This window comes from Lonchura striata, chromosome 1 (genome assembly GCF_050655825.1).
Source record: "Lonchura striata isolate lonStrDom1 chromosome 1, ASM5065582v1, whole genome shotgun sequence".
In the NCBI taxonomy this organism is placed as follows: Eukaryota; Metazoa; Chordata; class Aves; order Passeriformes; family Estrildidae; genus Lonchura; species Lonchura striata.
In genome coordinates, this window is record NC_140703.1 from 9,216,891 (window position 1) to 9,232,066 (window position 15,176).

General features: G+C 38.8%; 1 protein-coding gene across 43 annotated transcripts in view; it reads right to left on the reverse strand.

Annotated features, from left to right (window-relative positions):
* Nucleotides 1–15,176, reverse strand: part of LOC144248939 (uncharacterized) — a 409,608-nt gene that overhangs the window by 79,303 nt on the left and 315,129 nt on the right. For 24 of the 43 annotated variants that reach the window (XR_014957917.1, XM_085589587.1, XM_085589646.1 and 21 more), the window contains one exon: nucleotides 6,450–8,900. The exons of 7 other annotated variants lie outside the window; for them this stretch is intronic. Coding sequence is in view for 23 of the 36 variants with exons in the window: in XM_085589587.1 (XP_085445713.1) it covers nucleotides 8,709–8,900 (192 nt within the window). In the remaining 13 variants the exon portion in view is untranslated. Of the gene's footprint in view, nucleotides 1–3,927; nucleotides 5,707–6,449; nucleotides 8,901–15,176 lie in introns of those variants that run through there. 12 more of the 43 variants (XR_014957932.1, XR_014957941.1, XR_014957931.1 and 9 more) reach the window with 5 other exon arrangements.

Consider the following 15,176-nt stretch of genomic DNA (forward strand, 5'->3'; position numbering starts at 1 on the left):
AGGTATTAAGTTCTGCTGTCATTTTGTAATCCAAGATGAAGGATTTTTTTCACCATGGTAAAATCACACAGAATTGAGACACATACATTAGACTGATTTATACAATAATGATGAGCCAGGGACTCTCTGTGGAGCTCCTCCTTTCAATTTTTTTCTTATTTGCTTTTGCAGAAGATCATTTGGACCATTAAAAATATCAATCTGAAAAAAGTAAATGTGCATATCAAACTTAGTCTGAAGAGTTTCAATGGAGATAAGTTGAATATTGGGATCTGAGATCCTACAGCTAGTTCAGATGCAACCCTCTCTTTTTAAACACTGCAATAATTTACTGTCAACAACTGAAGGACAAACAGCAGAAACAAGATGGTAAAAGAAATGTATAAAATATTGCCTCACACTGCCACACTAAATCATGACCTCCTGCTTTGCTAATATTTGCTTTATACTGAGCTCTCAGCGCTCTAATAAAATTCAAGGTCTCCCTGTGACAGTCACTGTGCTCCCATTAGTGAGTGGTGTTCCCCACATGAAAAAGCCCACAGTCTGCCCGGACAGCATGGGAAAATGGCAGGGAAGGAAAGTAAAGGCTCAAGGGAACTTGACTGCATTCATGATGGGTGCCAGGAAGTGACCCTAAATCTTTAGCCATCAATGCAGCAAAAAGGAGCACGTAGGCAGCAGTTTGGAAACATTTCAAAGGGGTTTAAAGTGTTAGTTATTGCATGTAGTAATTTTGATTTCCCACTAGCATTTAGGGAATGATTACCAAATTTCAGAAAGCCAAGCTGCAGTCCTTGGAATTTATTAACTCATAAAAGCCTACCAAAACTCAACACTCAGATCCTGGCAACACCCACAAGAAATCTAACCCTCTGCGTCAGCCAGGAGAGGTTTCCAATGATGCACTGGTAACCTGCTTCACTTCTAAACATCCAGTCATTGTTTAAAAATCAGGTGCCTCAATGGCTCTTAAAACATCAATATTTTGACCATACTCCTCTATTTCAGAAGGAGACGTAAGTCTGAGAATTAAGATCCAACATAATATGCCAACATAATAAACAACAGAAAAGCACAGTCTACTATGTTTATTTAAAATGTCACAATAAATCTAGCTCCCTGAATACCCCAGTGTGTGTATATAAATAACATCAGCAAGAACTATAAGCACTGTGTAACCTCAGACTTGTGACAAATCTTCCCAACAGAGGGATGAACCCTGTGCTTACAGTGGAAAACGATAAATCCCACCACAAAATGGCTGTACCGGCCATCTCACGTGCCGGGTTTGCTGAGCGCTGATTCCTGTGCTGTTGGGACACCATGCCATAGCAATGGACAGGTGCTGTGCCTGGATTAGGCTCATCCAGCTGCTGCAGGATGTGTGAGAGTCTGTGGACCTGCCTCCTGTAGATCCAAAGAAGAACTAGGCTCCCTGAGGGCAAGGGCTGACTGTCAAACCTTCTGGAAATATGAATCTGGCTAAATGCTGGTAGCAAAACTTTCATGCACATCGCCAGCAGAAACTACCTCTGCTGAACAGAGGAGCAGAAAATTATCCCATGGCCTGCTTTTCCCAAATCACAGTTGTTTATTCTGATGTTCCATAAATGAACCTCCATTCTGATTATGCAGAGATCAGGACTATCATGCCTTTCTTCAAAAGAAAAGGATAAAAAAGATCTTTATTTTGAAAACTGCAACCAACAGCCTAATGTCTTATGTCTGACTGCTGGTTGTTTCTGAATGGGGCCAAGGGAGGAAATGCAGAGTCTGCAAAAATTTACAAGTAGAGGCAATTTATACGTCCTTCATGTTCAGGATGAAGAACCACTGTGGAGAGAAATGCAAACAGTGGGAGAAAGGCTGATTTAAACTCCTGGGAGAACAAAGCCCACTTCTTGTAGAGCCTTACAGTAGGGCTATGTAAAGGGCTGAAACAAAGAGATGAAGAGAAGAAGCGGAGAGGTGATTTTTATTAATACTCACTAGTAAGATTCTATTTCACAGAATAAGTTTGGCAGAAGAAAAGTAATCACCTTGTCCAATTCTCTGGTGTACCTACACCCACATGGACAGAAACATTTTAGGACTAGAGAGCGAGTGAGGATCCCACAATCAATCTTTTTTGAGACACAAAATTTTCCCCAATACACTTCAAAGGCAGTTTGCAGAGCAGATATAAACTGGATAAACAGAATCTACTTCTTTATGCATTGGAGGCACTCACTTCATCTAATTGTCATCTGATGGAAATGCTTTAAGCAAAGGGATGCGCTGCGAAGAAATGCATTCTACTAGGAAAGGCTTGAGTTTGAAATTAAATCCTGCGCTAAACTTTTCAAGAAGTATCTACCTTCAATGAAGTCTTTTCACACCCCTGCTTATTTCTACTTTAAACTTCTCATTTATTGTACTTTAAGCCCCATCAGTGAATGTAAATGGGGCTTCACTATACGTTTAGTGCATTCAAGCATTCTTTGTTACAGTTCCCACCCTGCCGCATTATGTGAGCTCTGCCACGGAAGTCCAGCAGTCGGTTTGTTTTCTGCTATTAATAAAAGAACCTACTTTTCCGCACTTCTTTGAAGAAGTTGAAAGGGCTGCATGTTAGAGGGGGAGGTGGTGGGGAACAGACTGTGGTGTAATCCCCAAAAGCAAATGCTGTCTAGATTAGAAACCTCCCTGAAGAAAATTTACAAATGCTAAGACTGTGCTTTTTGTGTGATGAACACTAGAGTAATAACTTAGCCACATACTGGATTCTGCCTAATGCTAAGGGAGACTACTAGGTGAAAGGAATTAAATGAAAAATAAAATCTTCCAGTTGGCTCTGTGCCAATGCCATCCAACCCTTTTGATATCAAGTGACTTGCTAATGCAGCTATTTTCATGTGTATTTCATCACTGAGGTATCTTAATATAATACTTAGGAATCTCTTAAAATAATAATAACAAAAACACAAATGGGATTTACACATTGCCAGTGTTTTTACATAGTCCAGGAAAAGCTTAATTAAAGGGGTGGGACGTGTCTCTGCTGAATAGCTGTTTTTCCTTCATACCTTCCCATGCATGACACGTACACATCCAAGAAAAGAAGTTGGGGGTGGTGGTGGTGGAAGAAAACCACCCTAAACCAAAACCAAAATTACCAGCCCTAAATTACTCAGCACAACCTTGTTGATTTGCTTGGCCATTTAAATAAATGAACATGCTTCTTGTAGAGAATCACGGCCCCAGTGCAACAGCTAACGAGTAAAAGTACAGAATATTGTCAGCTTTGTTCCCTATAGAATACTCATATTGCTCAAACTATCATTACCAAATCTAGTTTATCCCACAATTACACCTAATCCTTAACTCCTAAATAAGTAGGAACAGGCATAAAGATTGAAATTCTGAAAGCCTACCAGATAAACTTTAGTCTACAGTCGACTGGAAGTTTCTGCGATTAATTTTAAATCCTACTTAATAGGTTAAAGATGTTTTTAAGGATGACATAATTTTATCAGTGTTGATTTTATTAATCTGATGTTCAATTGCTCTCTAAGGCTTCCATCCACTTGTTGCTACTCAGGCACTGCAAGTGAAGCTCATCAATCAGTTGAGCTGGATTCTGGTCAGAATATAACTCCCCATAAGAATCACTCTAGTGTTGCCAAGCAGTGCAGCAACACAGCATCCAACAAACTCGGAAGATGCCTATTATAATCGTCAAACAATGAAAAAACTTAACAAGGTGATGAATGCCTCAGATACATTGTTTGGACAAATCCACTTTAAATTAATGTAGTAAAACAAATCAACTTTTAATTGAGTGATACAGTTTCAGCTGGCATTTTTATAGTATTTCAGATATATTTTTTCTATTGTGTGACTATCTAGCTAGTTATAGACTTCAGACTCAGATGGCAGTCATTCTTTCTTTTTTTTATGTTTTTTTTTTTTTTGTAGGCTACAGTTGGTCCCTAAGAGGAGATGACTGCTTTTCAGTGTGAAATTATGTACCTAGTCAGGAATTGAGCATAATCATCACATGGGTGAATCAAAATGATGGCTACATTTACTGCCTACAGAAATTTCTGCTGCGCTGCATATTAACACACTGAAAATGTTGTGTTAGCTTATCGTGGATGTGCCGATTTTCATTACCCACGGAAATGCAGAACATCTTCTGTTAAACCTCATTGACATTTTTCATCAAGTGAATAGAGCAATGCCCTGAAATGTGATAATTGTAGATTCTTGTTATACAACTTCAAGTAAAATATTCTTCCCTCTAATTCCAACAGTAATTAACTTGGATTGGAATTCCCTTGACTCGTGTAGCAGTCTTCAACACTGTATTAATGGATCTTAGAGTTTATATGGTTGGAAAAGAAATCTTGTCCCATATATGTAATACTATACAAAGATGCTAAAGACTTTCAGGTTAATGAAAAGAATTGATCAAATCACACCAGCTTGAGCTATGAGGGTTTTTTTTTTTGCATTGTTTGGCTGAAAGATTAAATGATATATTGCTGAAAGTTAAAATGCCTCAAAAATGAAGCTCCAGGAAATTGTTGCATCTCCCATGAAGACTAAAAATTAAAGTAGACAATTATCATAATAATAACTCAATTGTACATGGCAGACAAAAGAGAAGCTAATACTTCCCTCTATTTTTTGATTGATGTTTTGTTGGGCTATAGCTAAACAGCACTTTAAGTTGACAGTAAATTAGCAAACAATATGAGGGAGGAAAAAAGAAAAAACAAAATCATGTAGGGGTTAAGATGTTTATGCGAAACAGTGATTTTCCTTTTTAAAATTAAAACGTACAAATAAGCTGGTGTCAGCGCCTAGGTGATCCTTCATTTCCACCGCATTGAGCAGGCTCCCATCAGCAGCAGACAGCCGCTAATGTATGCGTCTGGCTCAGTCTGCTCTACCAACTAGCAACCCATCGAATTGTTAATATCAGTCCTTTTTTGTATGCACCACACATCTTTTTCACTCTCTCTCTCTCTCTCTCTTCCTCCCCCTTTGCAAGAGCTTGTGTTTTTGTTTTTTGTTTTTGTTGTAGCACAAGCTGATTACTCCGAAATCACTTATTAAAGAGCATTTAAATGCTTTTTGCACTGAAACAACATCAAGTTGTATAGAAATATATGATTCTTATATATAGAAATGTATCAAAATTCTGCACATATGTCTAAGCATAGCATACTGAAGATTATGCTTTCTATTTATTTGTGCTAATAGAGACAGCTTTCATATACTGTCATTGGGTAAATGGGACTGCTTCCTGCATGGTCACTGTAGGTGTTGTCACATAGTTCCAGGACACAGAAACACGTTGTTGATCTTGGTGGAAATTCTGCCTGAGTGAAGACCCTGCTTCTCCCTCCCCTCCATCCACCTCTGCCCTACCTGTGTACCTGAGGCTGGGCTGGCTGTGCTGAGACTGGGGAAGAAGAGGGAGCAGGAAAAGAGGCAGGCAGTGCACCAACTTTCCCATCACTATGGCAAGGGGCAGCAGTGAGTATGATGGGCAGAGCAGAGCCACTGGAGTCATCCCAGTTCAAGCAGGAATCAGAGGCAGGACTGCGTATTCACGACTTCTGCTGGAGCACCAAATACGCCAGGCAGAGGTGTCTAAGGATTCATTTTCTTCTCACTCTCAATGCAGGGCAGAGCATAGTTGAAATCTTCAGACTGACAGAGACAAAACGTTTCACACCACAGTTTCACCTTCATTGTACATACAGTGTTAAATGCAAAATTAATTCAGAATGCTGAATGTGAACTATCCTCATTCAAGAAAATTTTGCTGATCGAGAAATAAATGCAATTATAATCTTTAATATGCATAGATGGGTGCATCGTACAGCTGATTAAATCTATAAGGACTTTTATTTTGATAAATACTCTAAATACTATGTGTAATTTAAATTGTATTTTGACATGTATATAGCAACACACAATATAGCTTTATCTCATTATACAGCTTGAATGAACAGAATATGTGTTCACCTGATCAGTATCTTAAAGAACCTGTTTTCAGTATTGAAAGCTGCTACAGAATATATGTAAATTCCTAACAAAGTGCTTCATGAGTGTAGCACCTACCTGGTGCTATAGTCTTTCCTATACACATTCAGATCTACTCTTCCAATATTGCCTAAACAGAAGTCAACATTGAATATCACGTCTGTGTTAAAAAGGTTACCTCTGTATCTAAATGTTTGCAAGTAGCTCTTTTGGGTGTTCTTAGCATGTGGGACTGACAGTTTACGAAGAAACGAATTACATATTTACAGGAACTGTATCATCATTGTAATTGCTAAGGCAATATTTTTTATGACTATTTAAAGACTAATTATATCTTGAGCAACTTGAAAACTATGTACTGAGCATAGTTTCTGCCTCTTAAGAAAACAAGACAAGAAGAAAAAGTATTATACTAACAGATAAGAACAATTTATTTTAACAATAGTGTTGATGCTTACAATAAAACACAATTCCTCCCACACAAGTGGAAAAAATATACTGCAGCCAAAATATCACTTTTGAAATTAACAGATAGTTTAGATGCCTGATCTGTGTGAAGCCTTTGTTTCAGTGAAGTCTGATGTATCAACAAAGTCCTGCAGCATCTTGGTTAGACACAGGAAACAGAGAAAAATGACTCAGAACTAACTCACCTATAAAATATTAAGAAATAGAAATCAGATGACGTGTTTCAGATCAGATGTTTGAGACAAATAAGCAGTGCAGAATAACTCATGTGCTTGAGACTCTCCTCATGCAAAGTCAGTGAAGAACTTAACACATGAGGGACAAGCTACGGCTCACACTGGTTTTCTTTCAGAGGGATAAAAATATAAGAAGTGATGCAGAAGTTACAAATTGAGTCTGGTGCTTAGAGTATTGTGAGTTTACTTTAAATTGAACAGGTACAAGAAATATGTTTCTGAGTGCAAAGGGATGTTAATGCTGTAGTACGATTTTTAAACCAATATTCTCTTTCAGACTAAAACAGAAATTAAATGAGAGAATATTTTAAATGACAAATTTGTCACAAGAGAGACAAATTGTGACAAGAGTGTGTTCTCACTTGGACAAAGAAAAAAGATGACAACTAAGCACAAAATACTCTTTGTTCCTTGTTACAGGAAAAGCGAAGCAACAGTTTTCCTGTAGACTGAAATCATTATTCAAACAATAGAATGAATGTTTTGTAGGCCTCAGACATCAGTGTTTATGTTTCATGTTTTAAAAGCCAATTAATGCTGTAACAATAAGGATGAATATATACTTTATGGTAATTACTTATCAGAATTGTCTACAATAATAATAATAGTAACAGTATTAATATTATGGTTGGAAGCCTTTTATATATTTTAGTATCTGTTTTGAGTGGAGTTTTTGTTGTTTTTCTTGTTTGGTGAAGTTTTTACATGCAAACTAACATTCAGGTTAAATTATAGTCCTAAATGTTACAAGACATCAAGTTCAGTTTTTTAAACATATAAATATGCAACATCCTAATGCTGCACAATGAGTAACAGTTGTTTGGATTTTTTTCTTTTTTTTTTTCCTTTTTTTTTTTTTTTTTTTTAGGAACAGTTCTGATGATTAACATTTAAAATAGGTATATTTTCCTTTTTACCCTTCCAGGCAAGGAAAGCTCCTTTGGTTCTCTAAAGTCTGCAGAGAAACAAACACAGTCCAAAGCTGCTGGTTCCCCTCCGCCTAGGTCCCAAGAGCCTGACTTGTGATTGTTACTAAAAAACCTCACAAGTTAGGGTCTCAGGGACTAGGAAAAGTCCGATATGATCCAGAAGAATTCGTCTTCCAATAAACTGAATTGTTTAGTAGTCATAATCGCTGTCACCAAAAATTTCCCTGCTATTGTTAAACAGAAAAAAAAACCTAAACCCAAAAGAAACCCTAAAACCAATGTCCCGTCCCCCCCCCAAATCAACACCACATCCTTCCCCCCAAATAAACAAATCACAGTTTCAAGTAGGGGGCAGAAAAGATCAAATAAGCAGGCAAGATGCATACATACATTCAAACAATGTATCAGCTGACCGAACAGACTTTTCTGAGAGTATGGTCCTTAACTTTTGAAAGGAAAAAACAAAGAACACAGGATAAAAATCTTCACTGCCTTGTCTCACAAGTAGCTATGCTACTATAATGCATCAGAGGGAAGTGTCTACAAACAGGTTAAAATCTGTTTCCAGCAGATTTGTACAGTAACAATTTTATTCTATTTCCTTAATGCCTGAAAGAAGGATTAAATGCTTGTTAAGGGGGTTCTAATGGAAATATTTCCCCAGTATACTTTTAGTCCTACTGTTCAGGTGGGCCCTGGGTTATAGAGTACTTTAAACCCATTCACGATGCAAGGATAACCTTTGGGTGTGTATTCACTTTTTGCCTCTTCCCCACGTTCAACATTTAATCCTTCTACAGACTGCAAGAAAAAGCTTCTTCCTTTCCAATGGCAAAACTAGCCTTCACTCCATAAGCTGCAGAAAACACTGACATGCAGAGATTGTTGTCACTTGAACCAGATTACTCAAAGCACACATAACTTTCAAATACTGTCGATACAGTAAGAAGAATTGCTCGGATTTCCAAAATATTTTTGTTCTGAAGCCGAACACTTTTAATGGCACAGCCACAATCCTGAATTACTTTTGTATTCATTCTCCTCCGATCTTTATCCTTGTTTGCAGAATGAAAAAGAAAATTTCTACTTTAGGGACAGGATCCATCGTGGCTTTTTTTTTCCCTCCATCATATCCCAGAGCAAAAGAAACAGCAGCCATAAAGGTCCTAGCCACTGGAGCAGAATCTGGCATAGAAAACTCAGAGCTCTTCGGGAAGCCGTTCAGCTTTAAAAAGGAAAAAAAAGAGAAGAGGGGGGGAAGAATTAGAATCTCTGCTGGTCGAACAGGTGAACCATCCATTTACAAGAAAGCTGTACAGAGTGCTCTGCCGAAGAAAAGATTTGCCAGTGCCCCCCACCCCCACCCCTGCCCTTCACCCTCCCCTCCAGACTGCTACTTCAGATTTCAGAACATTTTGGATTATTTACAATATTATTTCAGCTGATGATATAATGCAACATTATATAAGAGCCGTTTCTTTGTCACTGTGCACCATTCAATCAGTTATGCCTCAGACACAAAATAGTTAAATGAAACAATATATATATATATATATGAGAGAGAGATATATGTATAGCAGTCCCTAGATTTCATTCAATTTCTTTTTTTAAAGCTGATCATGATTTAACAAACAATTTTGACCACAGCTTTCAAATCAATAATTAGAATGAAAAATCTCTCCCCTCTATAAATATGACATTAACATAATTATACCACCCCCACCGCATAGACCCATCCTCTTTAGGGAATACATCTGATGCTCTGAAGATGGAAATCAGTCAGATTTTAGTTGCTCTCGAACGTACCTTTGCTTCTCACTGACTGACTGGCTTTACCTTCCATGCACACACACGGTCACAGCACACACACGCACACACACACACACATGCGCACACACACACACTCACACACACACACACACTCACACACGCACAGAAAGGCACGGCAAAGCAGCGGATGCTGACTCAGAGCAGTTGTGTGTGGAGGGGGTGGTATCGGCTGGTATTTTCACTGCACTCATCATTAACATTAACTCACTCTCTAGCATCCACCCTCTCTCAGACCTGCTGGACTGCAGCATTTGCATGACGCTGTCACTCTAGCCCTTGTGGGTCAGATGTTAGAAGAAAAAAAAAAAAAAAACCTCAAGGCTCTCATAAGGAATGCCTTCATTTCTTCCAAAGGGTCCCTCTTCTTATTTTTCCACCTTTCTACTTCCTCTGTTGCTGTGTCTCAGTTGTTTGACATCTTTCCGGAAGAAAATGTCTTGAGCTGCAATAAGCCAGTAGTCAGTCGGTCCTCCCCTCACCTCACACTCCTATTCCCACCCCCTTTTTTTCCTAATCAATAAGACAGATCTCCAAATGCAGTTGTGAAAACAGGCTCTGACACACAGACTTTCATCCTCGATCCTCTGCCTCAGGAATAGCAGGCAACCCAGGCTCACACGTGATGTAGAGAGAAATAATGCCAGTAATTCTTGAACAGTCTTAGGAGTTCATTCTACGCCTTCTTCATTTTTTCCTTTGCTCAAATAAATACCAGTGGGAAGGACACACTAGGTCTCAAAAGCTACAAGGATTCACTTCTTCAGAAAATAATGAACATTAAAAGACTAATATTAATCTTCCTCAAAATTAATGCTATCTTCCTCCCCCCTTCATTGTACTCTTTATAAGTAGGAATTGTCTCATAGCCAAAACCCTGCCAGGGTCTGAATCACCATTCACTGTGCTGAAATCGTGAGTTTCTGGGCTTCAATTGGCATTTAACTGGACTAAGCAATTTTTTTCCTCTTTTTCTTTTCTTTTATTTTAGACTTCTTAGTTAGAATAAAATAAAAAAAAAAAAATAGAAACTGCTTGTATCAAAGGGAGCACTGCAAGAGAACAATGGCAATACACCCGCACCACCACACTGAGTACTGAAAATGCATGTTTGAGCCCCACTTGTGTATTTTTCTGTATGATATTTGCTCCGTTTTGGTAGGGAAGTCTGAACACATACACACACACGGAATACACACACACAGAAACTGAAGAAGCAAATAGAAAATATACAACACAAAACAAAGCACAAAGGCTGATAACTGAAACACAGGCACAAGTTTTCTGACAGGCTATGAAAATCCACAGAGCATAATCATTGTGTGCATTTTTACCTTGTTCCTTTGTTCTTAAGGCAAGGGACTTTAATGGCTTACGGTGTTGACAGTCTTTCGGCTTTTCCCTTTTTTACGCCAACAGTATTTGGGAATTACTTTTCCAGACAATACCACACCACTGTGATTCGCGGTATAGAAATTATTTACCAGAGGGGGGGGACAGGTGATACGCAATTCACCAGCCAATTCTCAGAGCTGCCTGGTGCTGTGGAAGCTCTCAGCGTAGCCGGGCGGGCAGGTCCCAGGATGCAGCGCTGCAGTCCCGGCTCAGGTAGCCTTTTGGCAACCTTACGGCAGCAGCAGTGAACGGCAAGGGCATCCACTTGCAGGAAAGGTCCAAAAGAAAATACCACACAGCCCCAGAGTAAAGGAAGGAAGCCAAAACGCCAGGTACACGCCCTAAGCCCAGTTAGTGCGCGCTTGGGACCAGTCGTGGTGATGGTGGTGATTAATTTCTTAGGAAAAGGATGGAGGAAAGTAGACAATTAGGAAACAGTTAAGTTTGTAATCTCAGAGAAAGGGAGAGACGGAGACAGACACACACCCACGTACAGAGAGCGAGTGAAGAACGCCAAGCATGAGACAACAAAAACAAGACCAAAATCAGATTTGGGAAACTGAAAAAATACAGGATTACAGCATTCAGCTTAGCAGTTACTGAGGTATATATATATAAAAAAAAAAAAAAATTACCACATGCACAGCGTGGCTTAGAATACTTATTGCCATCAACAGTCTGTGACGGATGCCGGCTTCTTACTGCTATACGTACATTAGATTGGTCATCGCCTCTTAATCTCCTTTTGCTCAGACCCATCCATTTTTTTGCTGCTCCAGCATCTGTGCCCTTTATGCTTTTTTTTCTGTATAGTTACCCACAATACCCTGGATAAATTAATGTCATGACCTCGCTATGGCTATCAGAAAGAAAAAAACGTCTACTATTTTAATAATTGAACGTGTGCGTACAGCAAACTGCCTACTGATAGCCCAGCTTTGTGGACTGCCTCCAAAAGCAGCCTTTGCTAGCTCTGCGAATCAGAGACAACAGATGCAAATACTGGCCACAGAGCCCCGGCTCTCTGCCTTGCCTTTTTTTAAAAAAAACACACCCTTTTCAGTCTGTGCCACTTCATTTTCCCTGTGCCTCTTCCCTCAATGGTTAAAAACATTAGCCTGATGAAATTAGAGGCTTCTGAATAAAGGGATGAAGATGAGTGAAAATTATAAATGGTTGCAGGTTCTGGAAATTTATATCCAGACGGTGAGTAGGGAAGAGTACCCAGGTTCAAGTGCTGAGCCTCACTCGGGAGCACCTCTGGGGCCAATGGGACTGCAGACTAGATTAAATCAATAGTCGTCTGAAACGAGATGTCGTAATCAATCAGCTCAATTACCACTGTCATAGATCTGGGCTTAAGGTCTTTCCTGATTCCACTCTTCTAATCATTAACCCTTATACATCCTCATAATAGCAACTCATGCTTGCTCCGCTGCCCTACCTTCAGACCATCAAAGTTTAGCTTAGCATTTTCTCCTCTTTTTTCCTTTCTCTATTTAAAATAATATCAGAGTGGGTCAGCAAGAAATTTTTAAAATGTGAATATGGTGAGATTAGATGCACTCCTTTAAGTGTACCTATTATATATGAGCTGCTGTGCATTTATATATTATTATTATGCCTCCGGGAGTGGCTGGGTGGATCAAAGACTGCTGTTTAATTAACATTCAACTCAGCTGTTTCCTTGGAGATTAAAAAATAGAAGACTAGTTGAATTAAACTGAAGCTGTTCACTCCTTTCACTAATCCAATATTACAGAACCCTCCTCCTCTCAACCTAGTTAGAAACAACTCATTTCTGGTTAATCAGCCACCAGGAAAATCCATTTTCAGTTTGAAGGTAAGTGTGAAAAAGTTGGAAAGACAGTTTTGTATGCATGTCTGAATTTCACAGAATTGCCCATCATTTACATTTTGCATCCACAGTAAGTAAATCCTCATGCAATGCGAGGAGAAAAGAACCATCAGGCTTGATATGAGCAGAACCACTTTAAATTCTTGCCTGTAATTATTATTTACTCTATGAAGAGTAAATGTCAACAATTAAACTTTTTTTTTAATTCCTGTGCAGGAAAAGATCTAAGAGCTTTTCAAAAAAATGTCCCAGCAATTCTTACATATCTGTCTCTGATTTTCTCAGGAGGAAAGAAAGAATCCAGGTAGCAGGCATCCAGAATTCAGGTCTCTTAAGTCTGAGTTATTCTGTTAGACTTAAATAATAATAGCAAAAGAAAACCCTGGCACATTTGCACATACATCACTGCCTGTACACACTGCCTCTGCTTCCAAGCAGAACCACACCTTTTTTAACCATAGACTTGCTTCTCATCTGGACTGAATGCACAGCCCCAGTCCAGGCAGCATTGAGAATACCAAATAGCAGAATTAGCTGTGGTAATGGTATTTTGGGGAGGAATTTGTGCTCCTAGAGATGCTAGCAGTGGGTATGGGACAGGGCAGCAAACAGAGGCAAAAGGCTTTGGCTGGGGGTCTGTCTGGGCAGGGCTCCATGCTATCCAAACCAGGTTATAATTGGAGATCGACTGCTGGATTTAATGACCCGCTGTTTTCATTAGTAGAAATATAAAAAATTGGTCTTGAAAATGATTCAGCTGCTAATATAGGTGTTTTTTAACAGGCTTATACCTCAGCCAGGAACAGCTTGGTTGCAGTCACTGACCCCTCACAGATGGAAAAAAAATGACCTCAGCTTTGCCTCTTTTCTGGGAAAGCTGTAGCTGGCAGGGGGATGAGAAACAAAAAGAACCTTAATTTTGTCCTTTAGTCATGCTAAATGAATGCACTGCACCAGACACCACCTTAAACTGGATGAAGGGCACTGCTCAGCTTTGCAGGCAGCAGCTCAGACTGTAAGCATCATCCACAAGGGGACAGCATCCACATCCACACTGGAAAGATGCAGTTTGTGTCTGTGAGGAACAGAAAGGGGAGCAGCCATTGCTGAAAGCACCCAAAAATTTTAAAATTTAAAAAAAAATAAAAAGAGAGAGAGAAGAAAAAAGAAGACGTTTTCGGGACTATCACTTCTGGACGGAGAGGGAGGAGAGGTGAGACTGGACATGCATGTCAGATATGAGAACCTGCTCAAATGCAGGATGAGGCTTTTGTTTCTTAAACAGCAAGAGTGAGGTGATTTGCAGTATTAACACAAACTTTGTGTGACAGATAAGGACTCTCTGGAATAACAGATAGTAATGTTAAGAGAATGTGATGAGAAGAATTAGATACCATTGCAGCAAAATCAGAATGTATCTAAAGGGAAGAGAGAAATGCACTACTATCAAATGTTATTCTGATTTTACAGTTCTCATCTTCGTATCCTCAGTGTGCTCAAACTGAGACATAACACACTCATCCCTTTTCTTTTTCTAGAAGCAACAGTTTCCTCATCACAGTGAAAATGGAAAGGATATTCATAAAAAATATTCTCTTAATGTAGCATTTAAATGACTTAGAAGAGTAACACTTTTAGAATGATGTGCCTAGTTGGAATGACCTGGAGCATAGTTCTGTATGATTGTCCCTAACACCTTCTCACCTTACTGATGAACAGCAAGGGGATAAATTCCCAGAAAATTCCCACAGCTATCTAGTCTCAGATTTACCATAAAAAAAAAAAATCCACCCTTCTATTTTGTTATTTAGAAATGCTGCATCCAGAATTCATCTTGTAATTTAGTAAGAGTGCCTTTTTTAACTTAGCTGCAATTCCCACCTGATCATAAAGTATCGAATATATATATAACTTACACAATCTATTACTGAAAGGAAATCACAGAAATAAAATTACAGAGAAACAGCAATATCTTTCTCTTCCTGCACAAGCTCCATCTTACTCAAGAAATGCTATTATGCCATCTCCTTGCTGACTTGTCGATTTACCTGCCCTTTATTAAAACACAGACATATGACAGCAGAAATTACTGCAGTTTGAATTACTTTTTGTGTGAATTCTATTCAGTAGACCTTGATTTTGCCAACACTTTCAATTAAAAAAGTAGTTATTTGTGAAAACAAACCACTGTGATGTGTATACTTTTTTGACCTATGTTTCCTTGAGCTGTGAGAGCATGAAGTAATGAATGAATTAATTTTTCTATTTATGAATATTTTTTATACTTACTTCACTAATTGCTTTGTGTTACTATTTAATACAGCATCATCAGAATGTGAAGAAAGAAAAGGCCCAGTAGTAAAATGAAATTCCAAGTGTTCGAAACCTGGTTTTGCCTAAACTGCCAGGTCTGCATTTGCA